At 38.8% G+C, this 17,922-nt stretch overlaps 1 protein-coding gene across 1 annotated transcript in view; it reads right to left on the bottom strand.

Annotated features, from left to right (window-relative positions):
• Positions 1 to 17,922, bottom strand: part of LOC140368099 (copine-8) — a 145,836-nt gene that overhangs the window by 22,743 nt on the left and 105,171 nt on the right. Inside the window, exon 14 of the mRNA XM_072454978.1 lies at positions 3,412 to 3,458. Coding sequence (XP_072311079.1) covers positions 3,412 to 3,458 — 47 coding nt within the window. The remainder of the gene's footprint in view (positions 1 to 3,411; positions 3,459 to 17,922) is intronic.

Raw genomic sequence — 17,922 nt, 5'->3', positions numbered from 1 at the left:
ATCTGCCCTTTGAATATATATTCAAAGCTTTTGTGTTTCCTCTTGCTCGAGGCTTGTTATTTTAAACAAAGACACAGTATTCATTGTCAATATTTGCTTCTAATTAACACAAGGAATGTCTTCACAAAGGTTTTGTTAAATGAGGGCAACACCACAGAGGTTTTGCACAGCAAGGGTGAATTCAAACATCTCAAAAATACAAGGAAATAGCCATCTGTCTGCAAATCTGCAGCCTCTGATTTGGTATTATCTTGGGATTCTATAAACCATGCATGCAAATAATCTTCAGTGGTGAGCTTAGAGATGCTCACCACAAAATTGCCAAGAGAAAAAAAAATGACTTTAATAAATCAAAACAAGCAACTTTTATGAATAACATTTCTCATTTAGTTTCTCAAAGCATCTAAAGTAACCTGAACAAGGGCTAATCAATGACTGAATTCTCAAATCTAAATGTATTAGATTCTTTGCTTTTCTATTTGAATAAATAACAGATTGGGGCTATTATTACTATTATTATTAACATAGATGCTCAGTCATGTTTGAGCCACTTCGATCTTGTTATGTAAATGTAATTAGTAAGATTTTCAATGGCGCCAGTTATTTGCGGAATACATCAATTCTACAAAACAAAAATTATAATCTAAATTTGAGCAATTACTTTACTTTTGATTGAACATTCAATCTGTTGAGGAAAATGTTCCCTTTTCTAAATAAGTCTTCTTGGCTGACCTCAGAGTCTCTCCATGTGCCAAAGGAATAGTTTACTTTACATGAAAAGAAATTATGCTTGGCCTCCTCACCAGGATTCAAACCCACAAACACCCACTCTTTCCTCAAAGGCCGGGGGAGAACCACTCAGTCTATCAATGCCTTTAAAGTGCTGCATTGGGCAGAATTCAATGGCCCAACTAAAACGCTACATTGATTTGAAGTGTGCTGACTTTATTGAATGTACCATGAAAAAGCCAGACAAAACCACTTTTTATATTTGCAGCCTTGAATCTCTCATTGAACCTAATGGGACTTGGGTGTATTACCGGTGGCCCTCATTTACAAGGATAGACCAATAACACGGGCTTAAATTACACTATGTTATGACAGTGGATGGGCCTGCCAGGTGTGATGAGAGAGCTATTAGGACTCGATTTCCCCTCTGCATAAGATTTGAATAAACGCTTTGGAGCTGTTAAATACGGTGCAGTTGTCTAATGTCGCAGTCAAAAGTCAAGTAGCTGCAGCTGAATTTGCGTCAAATTAAAATTGGACTCATGTACAAAAAGGCTTCTCAGTATTACTGATTTATGCATGAATTTAAAGGTGCCATATGTAACTCTTCTTTTGGAGTCTGCCACCTGCTTGTGTCCACGGAGAGGATGTTATTGGTTTGCCTGGAATGTTCCACAGTATGGTATTAAACGTATCTATTTCTTTTATTATTATTTTTTACATTTTTAGTGCTTAAACAACTGTGAAAACATGTGTTCTGACAGGGAGCGGAGACGCCTTTCCATAGATCTGACATTTACATTCTGAAATTCAATTGAATGTACAATTCAATTACATTTATTTTGTACAACAGCAGTTGCCTCGGACATTTCAGAATTGTTGATTCAATCAACAGAAGGTTAGAGAATCAAACAATGAAACAATCAGAAACAGATTAAACAATGTTCATAGGAATTTTGCAAAAGGACAAAGGTCAAATGTTAGCTTAATATTGTAGATTAAACAAACAGCTGTTTGACACATAAGTTAGAAGCACCCTTTTGCCTTCGTGTGTCATGTTTTTGTGGTCATTTTTTCTTCAACCAAAGCTCTAGTTTTTGTCTAAAAGGACAAACATTCGTACACAATGGTGAAATGATGGCCCCTGTGAGCCGTGTGGATGAGGAGGGACAGGAGGAGACCCTGGGAGCCGTGTGGACCAATACTGCTTGATTTGTATAAAATAATATATTATTATATAATAGCCTATAATAAATTTGTGTTACATTTTGTGCGTTTCAGTAACTGAGTTGGCGTGAGCCCCGTGCCTGTTCACCCAGTCCACAAGTGTTCTGTAACTATCGATTTATACATTTAGCCCCTCCTTCTCAGCAAGGAATAATACACACACAAAAAACCTGTGGGATAAAGTGTAAACCTCAGGGAGAACCACAGTGAAGGAGAGCTCTTACTCCCACAGACGTGAATTCAGATTGCCCCCCCCCTCTGAGTGGGCAGTAGATTGGAGGTAAATAACAATTTTTATTTCATTTTACTTCCAAAATTGCACATTATAACAAAAAAAGGAAATAGACATAAACATTTAAAACCTGGATTATTTGAAATTATTATTCAGAAAAGTCAATTTAAGCATTCAATTCTCAAATGTATTGCCTTACTTTGGTTGGCCCCGGTGAAAAAAGTCTGCACATCTACTCATCTCCATGGAGATAGATTTGTTTAATGCAGTGACGTGCGGTGAGGTTCAGGGCTAGTGAAGCACTGACTCTTTCAGAGTCAGATTTATAAATGCGAATGAACCCAAAAGAGCACCTTAAACATAATTTAATTGACAACAGACAATGAGTTATGCTACACATCTAATTTCAGCATTCTTTACACAAACACGTGACAAATATTTTATAGAAGGTCAAAATTAATTCTAATTGAGCCTATTTCAGACCAAAATAAATAAAAGTTTCTGGTCTTATCTTTACATTTTGATAGGAGCGTATTTTTAACCTCACTGAGTGAACTTTTACTGTGGTTTTATAATGAATCTGTGAGCCTAAAACACGTTTCAGAACAACATTTCATACATTATCCAGAATATGGAAGTACAGAGCATAGCGCAAGCATGTTTTATTTGTTATAAACAGAAGGTAGGACACATTATCTGCATCACACCAGCACAGTTTGAGAGGCGTTAGAATGTGCTCCGAGAGGCAGAGCAGGGTGCTGCCTCATGGCCCCGCCTCCCCCGCACCTCCCTGTATCTGAACGGGAGTTACGGGACTCTGATTAATTGAAAATTATTGTTCCATATTGGATTAAAGGGAAAGGGGGTTTAAAATACATACCTGATGAAAACTATTAACACTATTAACACAAACAGAAAGTTTGGCTCTGCCTCCCCTGAATGCACCTCACTAGTTTAATGCCATTGTGTGGAACATCAGGTGGTGGTTTTTGCAAAAAAATGTCATTCTTGCCTCCATTATTTTTCAGTAAGTACTTCAAACAGTTGTTTTCCCAATATATAATTATCCAAGTCTTCAAAAAAAACAAAACACTCTTGCTATTTTAACATTCCTGTGTACTTTTTGTTACCACTTTATATAATCCATAATTGGAACCTTACCCTCAGTTAAATTGAAATCCTTTTAAAATTGTGTTTGAATGAACAGGTGTGACAATACTCACCATTGGAGGCCGTGAAATCAATGGCGACGGTGAAGTTTATTTGAGTCCTTGAGAAGAAAAACAGAGAAAGAGACGGTCTCGTTAATCAATTACTCCTTTGCACTGACGGCAGACACACAATCATGCTGAACTGTGGACATAATCGAATCTCATTGATCAATGTTTGAAAGAGCTCGTCTTGCCCTTTGGCAGTGGAAACAGACAGTGTTTATAAAGGAATGTACTGAATGATGAAGAACATTTGCTAATGGAGTTCGACGAAACCTAGCACTACAGAGACATCATCTGGTAGTCCTAGTCCTGCTTTAGTCCTGCTTTAGTCCTGGTTTAGACCTGCTTTAGTCCTGGTTTAGTCCTGGTTTAGTCCTGGTTTAGTGCTGATTTAGTGCTGCTTTAGTGCTGCTTTAGTCCTGGTTTAGTCCTGGTTTAGTGCTACTTTAGTGCCGCTTTAGTGCCACTTTAGTGCCGCTTTAGTGCTGCTTTAGTCCTGGTTTAGACCTGCTTTAGACCTGCTTTAGACCTGCTTTAGTGCAGCTTTAGTCCTGGTTTAGTCCTTCTTTAGTCCTTCTTTGATCAACCTTAGAAAAAAGTCCTTTTTAAATATGATTACATCTTTGAGGATACATCCAATCAATGCAAAATGATTCAATATTCTTAAAAAGAAAATTGAAATGTGACATTTAACTAAGGCTGAACGTCTAATTATCAGATTATTATTTTTTTTAAACAAGTACTGTATTACTAATGCCCTTGAAAAGAGGAATCTGTTCAGCGTGCACATCAGATCTGGAGCATTCTCATTTGAAAATAAGACTGCAATATCAACAGATAAACATGAGAAGTGGGACCAGACATGAGACCTTGATATCATTTACAGTAAATCAATCAATAAAATGTTTTCATATATACCTGGGAATTATTTTGAGTAAAATCAGTGGTTAGACCAAATTATTGTTAAGACCATTGGCGCCGCTGACATTCTGACTGATCCTGGCACATTTAAATGAATCCGCTGATTTCTAATACATCTAGGAACAGCATTGACAATTATTTGATCTTATTTGACACCAGGCTGCTCACTGTCAAAACAAATCAATCTTGTTTTGCCCCCATATGCCACATCTTTGATTATAGTATCTCCTGTCATGTTTGATCATGTTAAGCTGTTTTCCAAACTGGCACAAAGAAATGGAAGAAAACAAAATATAAAGGCCTAACATCGAACTCAAGCCCCTTTTCAAAACGTGTTAACCTGGAGCAACAGGATCCAGTTAGAAGCTCTGTCGGGTCTGTCAGTGCGTTCACACCTCTCCTCTTTTGCTGACCTCTCCTCCTCTTGTGACTGATCACAACAAAACAATTGCCACTGCACATCCACAAAATGTAGCAAAGTTTGTGTGTGCATTGATGCAGGTGGAAAGACAAATCCCGTGGTCATGGAAAAGATGTCGGTGTGTTTGAGACGGGTCAAATCATTGGAATTAAGCAGAGAAAACCTCTAATGAGAAGCAGAAACTAATGTATTACAGATCTAAACCTCAGTGAGGGTGTTTGGGACGAGCTGGAGACGGCTTTGTGCAGCGGTCACTCTCACATCATCAATACAAGATCAATAGTGAAAAATAATGCAACACTGGATGGAAATAAATCTTTTTATATTGCAGATGCTTTATTGAAACTATACCACTCGAGAACCACGTGATCACAGGTTTGGAGGGAATTCAGTTGGAAAAGTGTGTCTGGTTTCTTCATAACTCCATGTCAAAGTGCACGTCACTCACAGGGAAATGCAGACTGTTGGAGAGGATGTGGCAGCAGGAGGTGAATCACTATCATGTGTTCTGGGATCGTCCTGTTGTTCAGTTTTGGACTGAGTTCAACAAAGCCTTACAGACAATGTATGACATCATCATTCCTATGGATTTCAGAACTCTGTGTTTGGGCCTCAGGACTCCTGCCATGGACACAACCAGCAGCATCTCTGGAGCCTCCTCCTGGCAGCAGCGAAAAAGGCACCACAAAGAAAATGGACAACACAAAAGGCACCGACAATCGAGGACTGGACTATGATACTGGACATACGTAAAATGGAACAAAATGCATTTGGACTCCAATTCCGAATGGACAAATTTGACAGACTTTGGACAAAATATGATGTTATGAGTTCTCCAGGCCATGATTGTATTAGTTATTTTATTTGTTGAATGTCTGCTGCTTTCATTTTATGTCTGCTCCGTTGTGTTTTTCTTTTTCTGTTAGTTTATCATATGTTCTTTAATAATAATAAAAAAAATACATTTACATAAAAAAAAAAACTGATTTGATGGGAGTCATTCTTAACATTAAAATGAATCAGAAATCATACTGTTGATGAGGGAGGATCCTGATTTCAACCCAATTTAATATAGTAACTGTTGTATATATCTAATTAGACTACAGCTTTATGAAATCTTGCTGATTTCTGTATGTCTTTTTTAAATAATAATAAAGGTGTTAACAGACATTAACCACAATCTAATAGTATTGGCAAAAGAATAAAACTAATCTCACCCTTTGTATGAGTGGACTGTTATTGAACAACAACTCAACAACATGATTTTACTCGGGTGGATCAGATTGAGATGTTCAGGTGTCCTCAGAGGATACTAAGGACACCTGAACATGTTATTTGATGGAGTCCATGTTCTGGTTGAAGTAAGTCTTCATTATAGTGTGCCTGGAGTGGTTAATGATGAGTGCAGCTCTGACAGTCTGCAGCGCTAGGATAAATACTGGCTGAGTGGGATGGGGCGGTACACTCCGGTTTAATATTAACTCATAATCTTTGTTTAATGACTTTAGAGAGAAATCTACGATGAGTCATGGACCAATATTCAATTTGATTTAATTTTTATCCACACTAAATATTAAGTTACTCAGTAAAAATAATTACAACGCTTCTGTTCAGACAATGGGGAGTAGTTAAGGTGGAGTTACAGTGATACAATGTCTTCACTGTCTTCAATTAAATCTAGAAACTCAATCTCTAGTGGAATGTAAAAAAAAGTTTTAATGTGTAATCTCACTGAAAAACTTAACACAATTACATTGTTGAAACTATTTTATTTAGGCCCAGACTTGCTTGAATGTAACTTAGATTTGAACAGGTTTGACAACTTGACAACTGTATCCGAGCATTTTCAGTCAGCAGTGGACTCAAGTAAAAGGACAGTTAAAGGTGCAATGGACGATTTTTCGGCGATTTGAGAAGCAGGCGGGAGTGCGCATGCGCACTCCCCCGTGCGGACTGATACAACACACACATGCGTTTGTTTATTAGCACGATGGAGCGCATCGCATCTCTCGTCTCCCGTAGATTTCAGTCTCTTATGAGACAGCTCAAACTGTCTTTCTCCGTCTTCATTTTGTCCCGTACACTGAGGGAACTATATTATGATAGATCGATGCGCTTAGACACGCGGGACCGTGGTGCTCTCGGGGGACGAGCCACACGCGGCTGCAGATGAGCGGTAGGTGCGTTTTATGATTGATACGTGGCAGGACTAATCGGCAGTCCACGCCACGAGGAAATAAGACACAGATTTGGGCCAAAAAAATCGTCCATTCAACCTTTAACATGGCAAAAAATAAATTTAATCGCACAGTACAAGTAGAAGTAGTGCTGCCAAAATTGAAAGTAAAATAGAAAGTACCATGCATAGTAGTAATAGTGTCCATCTGGATTAGAACCTGCCGCCAGAATAACAGTTTCTTTCCCTCTGTTGTTGGACTCATGAACACTTAACACCTGCCACTTTAACAATCATACAACTTATACTAGTCACGCACTGTTCACTTTCTGCACCATTTTCGACCATCTGTAAATGTTTGTGTTTCTGTGTACATACTAAGAGAAAGTTTAATTTGAATTTTTTATCTTATTTTTATCAATAGATTCTTGCTTTACCGGTAAGTATGACATATTTGACTTTATAGATGTTAGTATTATCATTATTTTATTATTCATTATTTTTAAGTTGCACCAATAACGTCAAGACATTATTGGCCTATTGTCCTATGTTTGCCAACTGCGTTCTTGAATTACAACATACATTGATCATTAGTTTACATTTTGTTCGTTAAAATAGAAACAGGTCCAATTCAAAACTATAAGCCCCGCCTCTTCATAGTCAAATTAAAACATGACATGCAGCAGATTTTAATTTACTCTTGGAAAACGGCTACAAGACAAACATAAATACACCTACATAAATCTTGATATTTTGAATAATTGCAAATAGGTCAATTAGTGGGCGGGGACTGGGGGTAGGTGAAAACATAACTTTTCTGAGCATTCAAGCTTCAAATGTAGAACAATGCAAAGTGACTCAGACATGAATCAATCAAAATACAACTTGGACTAAACTAATGATGAGGAAACGCTGCGAAAACATGATTAAAAGCTCAGAAATTACATTATAAATCCCTTTAAAGCCAACAAATACAGCTACTATATTTCACAAGGACATAAAGATAGTTGTTAAGCTTTTAAGAAAACTACTGCGATTTTCGTTTATCGCCATATCAACCCTCGTTAAACAAACAAACAAACACTGTTAGCCCTGAACATGTGCAATAGTGGCTTAACCATGTGCATTACCGTCATATTCATGTGCAATTACTGTCATACTCACACACGTCATATTCATGTGCACATAACTGATGTAAATAAGAGTATTTACTTTACCATTATTATTAGTATTATTTTGTCTTATGCCAGCTATTTTTATTATTATTATTTCATCTTTATTTTCTTCCCTCCATTCCCTATTAAGATATGAAACTTCCTATCTGTCCTTTCCCCCTGTATCTACTGCGTTGTAACACCAACATTTCCCCATGTGTGGACATTAAAGGATTATCTTATCTTATCTTAATCACAATAACACGCAGCAAATAATCATTTTTAAACGCTGCATGACAAGTAGCCACGCTAGTCTTTCTGCAGCAGGAATTAGGACGGATGCGACGACTGCGGACATCGCTTAAATTTCAGTCTGTTTTTCTCAGCGCCACAGCAAACTCCAGCCTGGAAGCATCAATTATGTATGCCCTTTCCTCCCCCCCTCTGCTGACGCTACGTATGTAGATGCACACGGCGTGGTCTCTGACATGTGCGTGTGGGCAGGGGGAGGCGAGACAAGGTAGACTGCTTGACAACTGATAAAATGCCACAATTGTAGAGGAAGCAGACAGTTAAGTTGGGGATACGTCACCGGACTGCAAAATGTGTCAGCCGGCTATTGTGCAGAGTTTAAGGGTTGTCAGGGAAAAGTGAGTGAAATACGAGTGCCTCTGGAGAGTGACGCTATGTGTATGGATTAATGTTAGCAGGAGACCACTTCCAATAGCAGTAGAGTGGATTCGGAGCTACACGGCGGCAACTTTTTTTGTATTATTGGAAAGAGTAAAAGAGTTGGTAGACACGGAGCAGCGCTTGAGCATTTGACATCCCCATTGTGACAGTAAACAGTGAATATTCATATTGGAAGCGGAACAAAGCGCTTTGTTAAAAGGTCAACCGTTCCTTCGGCTTTAATCAGGCAAAAATGATGATGTTTAATCAAGCTTAATATATTATTCTGCTTTCAAAGGTTTTGTGCGCGTGAAACTCATACACAAAGTTTTAATAAGCAAATTGTCGGCCTCCATCAACCAATCCTCACCACTATTGTCTTTTTTCTTTTCCAAATATGGTTAAGTTACTACTATGCTTCCACTATCAGAGGTGAGATTGTACTCAAGTAAAAGTACTGCTACTTCAAAATAATATTACTCAAGTAGAAATATAAAGTAGTGGTCCCAGAAATAGGGATGCATACCTAAACCCACGTTCAGGTTCAAGACCGGATTCGAATCCAGAGGTTTAGGTTCAGGTCCGGACCTAATGAGTCCGGACCTAAACCATGCCATATTTACATAATGTTATAACAGCATAACACAAGCTACTTCGCTAAATTAAGTTGAAGACACATGAACGAGGACGACTATCAAACACAAGGCTTAACTGCAGATTTAAATGAACTCAACTTTTCTGCTTTATTCACTGTTTTTAACAGAAAATACAACTTACAAATCACAAGCTACTAGCTAAGACTCAACTCAACAACAAGAGCATGTTGAGTATTGTTGACAGAGTCAGTCTGGGTCAAGGGTCAAAGCAGCTGTTTCATCTGATACAATGTTTTGCCTTTAGACACATTTCCACTCTTTAATGTTACAGATCCATTAGCATCAAAAGTCAGGTAAAAACCTTCAAACACAATACACCAGTGTAAATAATTAAGTCACAGTGTAAAATAACAGAGTTACAAAAACTAGCACGCGCTACATTAACGATTACAACCTTGCACGCGGAGGCCACAGCTTAAAACAGTTCAAATAAAGCCAGAGATCTTACCGGCTTCAATGTTCACATGTGGATACACGGTTCTGTCTCTCGCATCGTTAAACTTATTTCGCCGGCTTCAACTTATGCCCGAAAGACGCGTGCGTCACTAATTAGGGTCCGGGTGCTCCATTGACAGCGGCGTATGGCAGTGTTTACGTCTTTTCCAGCGCGAATTTCGCGATCAATGGAAGGTTTAAGATGGTCTAGATTCTAGAACAAAAAGGATATAGTATTTGAGTGCTATATTTTATGAGTCCAGAACCGAATCACCGGGGTTTCGTTTTTTTTGGACCTGAACCGAAACGTTAAGCATTAAAAACACATAGATAATGGACAAACCAGAATAGGGTGTAAAAAGTGTTTCCCAAAATGTGGATCAAGAAGTTTTAATATTTGTTGCAATTTGAAAAAAATAAAAGTGTCCTTTTTTGGGTAGTTTCACTTTTAGAACTACTGTAACAAGCCCAATATATATATAGTTTTGCCCTTTTAAGACCCTAACCCTATGTACTTAGTTTTGGATTAGATCAGAAATACAATTCTGTCAAACTGTTACTCAAGTAAATGTACTACACACTACTGTATAGATTGTCAAACCTTTTCAGCCTGAAATATCTCATTAAATACAAAACTTCTAACATGAGTTTTCTTTTTAATGAATTTATTTGGGAGCTCAGTCGCACCATAAACCACTTATAAACTCACAAGCTTAGAATTATGACGAATGAGGTTTAAGTGGGTTTTACTTATGCAGTGAATAATGGACTGATTTGCATGCAATTCCATAGTTTGTTCATACTGTTAAATCCAAAAGCCAATACTGCCTATCATTATTATTATAAGTCATTTTAGCACATGCCCTGAAAAACCCATTGCCCACTAACTACACTGCGGTAAAAATTGAGAAAATAACGGGACATGAAGCGGACAATTTCTGTACCAACAGTGCAAACGTGATGATTTGGCTGTTGGAGTGAGGTGTGCAGAGAAGCAACGGTGCAGAACCTCCTTAAAGCCACAGCAGTCTGACGCAGAAATGATAAGAGTCAGACTCAGGTAGGAGTGTTGTGAGGACCTTATCGCCCACTGTCCTCAAGGCACTGGAAAATGCCTGTGCATGAAAAGGCAGCTAATCGTCCAAGTTCACACGCTAGAAAATCTGTGTGAATAACTGAGATACACTTACAACTTTATCTGCGCCTTTGACTGACGTTCATGTTTTTGCGTCACAAAAGTCTTTGACATTTTTACCCGTTTATTTTCAAAAGGGACATAATAGCACAGCTGTGGGAGAGATATGGTTCAAGGTCTAGTCTGCATGATCTTTAAAAGGGCTAAACTAAAAGATAAGGGCACTAACTAATGTTTTTTATTATTCAATTTTACTGGAGGGGCTGAATCTTGCATGTAGCGCCATATATTTGAAAGGGTGTTATGGTTTATTATTACAAATGGTGATTTGCTTGCATCGGTACATAATTTATTGGCTACAGTTATTCTGTGTTGCCAACCATCAAACGTTTTGCAGTTTGATCACACCATCACATGACAGGCGTGTCTAATTAGTTTGGTGGGGTAAATATGTATCATAGTCATAGTCACGTCAGTCAAAAGGGGCAGTTTGTGAGTAAAAATGGAAAATAAAAGTTACAGGAAGTAAAGCTTAGTTCTAAATCAATCATCAATAAGTGACATTTCATTCAAAATGCAGGGACCATTTACCCATTTTCTGACAGTTTAGAAGATCATTTAACAAAATAAAGGTGTTAGTTATTATATTCTTAGTTTTTAAATCATTATTGTGTAATTTAAATGGATTTTACCCCTTTTTTACAATATGGTTGAAAGGTAACAGCTGTGGCATTACCTCTACCTGTGTCCCATCTGTGTCCAACCAGGAAGTAATATTTTAAACTTCACCTAATTTGTCAAACTGGGGGAAAATAGGTATAATATTTAGTCAAATCTTAAATAAACATGTTCACTACTTTATAGTATGTTGTTGTTGTTGTTGTTGTGTTGCTTTTAATGGCGGTTGGCAGCCGAAAGGTGCATTTATCTTTAATGTTTGTGTTTTAAGCTATACCGTTGAAAAAAAGGAGAACGAGAGAGAAAGAGTTGTCCAACCTGTCTTTTGCACTTAATGTGATGTTAATGCTTTGATCTACACTATGGCCTTTACCATAGTTACAGGTCAGATCTGCGAAGAGGTGTCGCCACTCACAGAATGGTCTTTTTGAGCAACCTGTAATTGATGAAATACAAGACAATTCCAGACTACGCAATAGCATCTCAATGGAGACAAGCAGGTGGAATTTTCATCAGAAAAGTCACATGATGAATCTTTAAAGGTTGAATGGACGATTTTTTTGGCCCAAATCTGAGTCTCATTTCCTCGTGGCGTGGACTACGATTAGTCCTGCCACGTATCAATCATAGAACGCACCTACCGCTCACCTGCAGCCTCGTTCTGGCTCGTCCCCAGAAGAGCAGCACGTTTCCCTGCGTCCAAGCGCATGGATCTATCATAATATAGTTCTCTCAGTGTACAGGACAAAATTAAGACAGACAAAGACAGTTCGAGCTGTCTCAGAAGAGATGGAAATCTACGGGAGACGAGAAATGTGATGCGATCCGTCGCGCTAATAAACAAACGCACGTGTAGCATCGAGGCTTTTTTGTGTTCTCAAAATCAGTTCTCAAATCAACGAAAAATCGTTCATTACGCCTTTAAGTATTGCATTTGCAGAACAAATGGAGTGGCGCCTTTTCACATCAAATTGTACATCTGTTCTCTAATTTCTTCCTCTCTGCACTTCAGTGTGAGTGATCCATTTATAACTGGTCTAATACAGACAGTATGAAACCATCTTCTTTACAAATTCTTTATAGTTTGAGCAGCAGAAATAATCCGCGATTTCATTTAGGGAGGGGAGCGGTCTCTCTTCTTTAGCAGCTGGTTCTCTGTCACTTACTGTTCTCGCCGGCTGTGTAGCTCAGTCAGGGACCAGTGCAACAAAATACCACACAGCAGGAGGGAAGGCACAGGCTTAACCCAAAGACTCCACAAAGCAGCGTCTTCAGAAGTACACAAGAATACTGAACGGCAGCATACACGTTTTCATTTGTGCCATGAAAGAAGAAGCCCTAAAGCAAGACCTGTGGCAATAACTTTGACCAGAAAATGCACTGAAGGGGCAGAAACTTTCTATACAGTTATGTACTTTTTCTTTTTTTTTAGCTTAAACTTTAACTGTTGAAGAGCAGGCAGGCCAATTTGTAAATATTTATTGATTTCCACCACAGACATTAGATTGATGTTAAGTGCGACAATAATAATAATAATGCGGTTTGTATTGCTTGCACTGAGAATTAAAAAAAAAATAAAGTTATGGCATTATGGACAAAACTCTTCTTCATCTCTTAATGAGGCCATTTTTATTAGCTTTAATTAAAAAATGATACACTCGATATTCTAATTTAAAAAATCTCCAAAACATTATACATTTTTCAATATATTTCTCACCTCTTTTCCCACTTATTAATATTATAATTTCGTGAAACTTCCATGGACAAGAGCAGTTTTGATTTCATGACAAAACCATACGGAAGTCAAACATCTGGTGTTCATATTGAGGTCCAGACTACATAAAATGCAATAGAATAAACACTTTTGCCATCACCTAGCTTGACATAAATGGATTCCTATTTTTAAACCTAAAATGTGGCTTTAAATGTCCTTTTTTCCTCATAAGTCAGAAATGCCGGCGGGTGGATTCATGCATGAGTGGACAGAGTGGCCTAAAAAAGGCACGAGGGCTTGTGATGTCCCCTGTCCTAAAGACGTCCCGGCAGATGTTGTAGTTCTGCGTTTTCTGTGAGGAACAACAGTGGGAAGAGACGATATCCCACCTGAATAGAGCCGCTTTTGTTTTGCGTCACTATTCTTTCAGTGACATAACCCCAATGGGCTATTTTCCAGCTTCCTCTTCAGGATTTAATTGTACACAAATCACAGCTAATCACAGGCTCTCAAAATCAATTCAATACAAGGAGACGTCCCCTCCCGCGTCTATTCTGTTTTTCAACCTCGAATCCCCAAACAAGGGGAAACAATATCTGTCACCGTGACTGACAGTGCAACCCTCAAAGCACAACTCTGCATGAAAGATACACTCAACAATTCTTCATTTTTATTCCGTTGACGGCGATAAGAGGGGCTTTTTGTGCGGAGCGATGGGTGGTACTAACGCTGAACAAAATGAAAAGAATCAAAGCAACGTTGTGGTAGATTTAGGCGCACTCAAATTAGTGATTTATGCTAATGCTAAGCGGCAGATCGCGTTTCTGAGTGCGAGCGAGTGAACAATTAGCTGATTGGGCTGAAGCTTCAAAAAGAGCTGTCAGTCAGGAGATAAGGGAGCTGTGGGGGCCAGGTTCAGTGAGAGGCAGAGGCTTTTTTGAGGAAATGCAGAGGTTGAAAAACTGTGTGTAGAGCAACAATACGAATAATGAGAGTACTTTTTGCCTAAATATACTATGCGCCAGTAAGATATTCAAAATTCACTTCTACTAATATTATAATTATTGTACATTAGTCATGCTAATAGAACAATACTAATACTCTGAGATATAGAAGGCTGACTTTATAGAGTTAGGGTTATCCATCTGTGGTTTCTATGTAGATTTTAGGGATGTTATGTAAGAGGCTCTTCCTGCGAGCAATTACTGCAGGATTTGTGGTGGGCATTTAAAGACACAGTATGTGACTTTTTACCAAAACATTTACTAAAACTACATTTTGGATGTATCTTTTTAGGACGTCATCGTCTGTTGTAAGTTATCCCCGCTCTTAGTCTTGAAAAATAGCATGCCGCACTGAAAATGAAAATCTATTTTAATCAACTGTCTGACTAGTCGCTGACAACACTTAAAAGCAGCAACATCGTGCCACAACTAGCCTTTGTGAACATTTCCCCCTAAGCGTCCTCGTCCACAGCCGCTCTCTGGACAGACGAGCCCTCAAAGCTTTCAAGAGCACGGCTTTTGTATCTGTCGTGAGGGACCTCGGCTCCTCCCTCTTGTTATTCTGCCCTCCCCTTGTGTCATTTGTCTCCTCCCTGTCAGTTGCAGGTGTGCTGCTGCCCACTTGTTCCTCATCAGTCTGTGATGACTTTGGATCTCCGCCCTGCCAGTGCCAGTGTGTCGGCTTTCTGTCTGCGGTAGAAAACCACTTTTTGAGCCCTCTTGCCTTCATCCTCTGAACTATTGATCATTTTTGATTCCTGTTTTTCCTCAGGTTCAGTTTAGTTTAGTTTAGTTTATTAAGATCCCTATTAGCTCCGGAAAACCAGTTGCTATTCTTCCTGGAGTCTTCACAAATTCATTACATACATTTCTTTGTAAACCCCACCCACCCCTACACACACACTCACACCCCTACACACACTCACACCCCTAAACACACAGGTGGAGATGGTTTTGGATCCTGGAGCTGTGTCCCTGGGCACACAGCTCCAGGGTCATTTTGTCACAGTCTCCAGGGATTTTTTGTTAATAAAAGACCTTTTATTTGGATCTGCAGTCTGTTTTCTGAGTATCAGATCATTAAATGTTATAGTAGAAAATTAGGCTAACGTTAAGTCTGCAAGTAGGCTAATCACATTTATTTGCATAGCTTTAATATGTTAACTATATGTTAATATAATATGTTAACATAGTCATTAGCCAGTGCTAACTATCTGAAACAAAGTGCTCATTGCTCAGTCGAGTGATTTCTGTAAGTTCACTAGTTCCTCATGATGGCAGTAAACCATCTCTGGCGACACAAATAGTCTTTGGGGATGATACAAAAGAATGAGCCTTTCTTTTGAGACTTCTTGTTGGCAGAGCTCCCACAGCGCAGCAGACAGCTTCTGTCCTCAAGATGGCAGTAGCAACAATTCCGTCAGGTCACTTGGGACCCATAAATAAAACCTGTGTCTTTACAGTGAGTGAGCTTGCATCTCAAAAATGGACAGGCTCTCACCAAAAGCAGTCGGGAAAAGGTGAAACGTCATGACAAATATTTTAATCTGATTGGTCAAAGCGTCACAGCAACAGGAACAAGCCAAAACATCTTCCCCGTCCACAAATGCACAAAGCGCTTCTATGTGCACGTTTTTAAAAATCAATATAGTCTGTAGAGCTGCTAAAATAGGCCAAGTACATCCGTCATCATGTTGGCTTGGTTTGTCCTTTTGACTTCTGCCCAAACTACAATGCAATTGGTCTGTCAATCAGCGGCCGGGCTCAAACTGAACAGTGCAAGCCTGACCAGATTCTCAAGACTTTGTGAAACAAATATCAGGAGAATTTATCTGGCGTGAGCCAAGTTACTTTAAAGGTGCCTTCCATGACATTTCTGATGGGGGCAATTATTTGTATTGCTCTCCACAGATCTTGGTCTGATGGTCACTTGTCTCCATGGAGATGGATACATCTATTGCCAACAATAATGTTTTCATGGATGAACCATCCACCAGCTACGCAGTGCACCTTTAACATGCTACCAAACAATCTCGATATATATATTTCTCTGTGTGGCTAGTTTTAATTTCTGGTTAACAAATAAACTAAAGCAAGAATCAAGGAAAACTCTAATATAGTTTGTGACATCAAATTTGTGATTTTGGGGACATTTTTCCTGACCTTTATCTTAGCTAATGCCTCCAGCAGCTGCAGATGTAACATGATATTATGCCAAAACAATAAATCACAAACGGTGACTGAATAAATGCAATGCAACACTGACCTTCCAGATTTAATCACATTACTCTTGAACTGAGCCAAATTGTTGTTGTTGGGTTTTTTTTAGATAAAAGAACAAAACATTCGGACAAACAACTTGACAACATAATCTCAGGTTTGTCTTCACGCGGCAGCTAGTGCAGGGGCAAAATCAGGTGAAGGTGGCGCAAGAGACGAATGCCAGTGCAAGGGCAGGAGGTGAGAAAGCAGGACTGTTGTGGAGAGTTTCTATAATTACACACAAGCTGATTCTCCCGACGGTCTCCCCCTCTGAGAGTCTAATGAAGGGAGCGAAAGTGGGCGAACAGCCATGACATGCCTGGGTGCTCTGGGTCTGCTCTCCTACGCAACATGCAACTAACCCAACACACACTATGAATAACGCACACTACATAAATCAAGCCTTGAGTCATGCCATCTGTCAGTCTAGACTTCTCTCTTGAACCATTTGACCAAACAGACCGTTTTTAGTAGATGTTGGAAAGTGGCGATGGTGTGCTAAGTAAAGCAGGTAGGCTGAGGAATGAAGGTGAAATGAGGTTGTTTATAATATGCTTGAACGCACTGATGAGGCAGCTATTTGTACATATTTGCCATATTGAAGCATATGCATTATACAGTGATTTTAGAATAAGATATTCCTTTATTGTCCCACATGGGGAATTGGTCGTTAAACATTTTACGTTACTGGTGAGATGTTCAAAATGTCCACAGAGACGCATTGGCAAAAACAATACAAAAAAACAATACAAAAAAGCAGTGGAACAACACGATAAGCTGCATAATGCATTTATCACTCTATATAGTCAGAGCTCTTTTGAATGAATGTTAAGTTTTGCACCGTATTTTCTGCACTATAAGGTGCACGGTCAATAAATGGTCTATTTTTGATCATTTTTCGTATATAAGCGAAACAAAACGTTGCTTCGAGGTTAGTAAGCACAACCAGAATTTATCCATATATAAATCGCACTTGGATTATAACGTTTTTTGAGAAAATTTAAGATTTTTAAGTGCGCCTTATAGTGTGGATAATAGGGTATTTAACATCTTAAAAACTAAGTTGGTATGTGTGATAAAATGTGAATATATGATTATATTTCTGTGATGTATTTTATCTGCATAATAGTGATATATTATCTGCATCATTAGTCTAAGAGAAGAACAGGATGTGTGACAAACTGCATTTGTGAAGGTGTCGTAAAGATGGAGCAAAGAATGTTTATCCTAGGGAGGGGGATAACACCCCAGGGGAGTTTGGGTAATGTTTACCCAAGGCTTTATCTCTAGGA

The sequence above is a fragment of the Eucyclogobius newberryi genome, unplaced genomic scaffold (assembly GCF_026437365.1).
Source record: "Eucyclogobius newberryi isolate DKJ021-1_F unplaced genomic scaffold, fEucNew1.0.hap1 SCAF_2, whole genome shotgun sequence".
NCBI lineage: Eukaryota > Metazoa > Chordata > Actinopteri > Gobiiformes > Gobiidae > Eucyclogobius > Eucyclogobius newberryi.
Note: the sequence above shows the minus strand (reverse complement) of the source record. Positions and strands in the feature narration are given on the sequence as shown.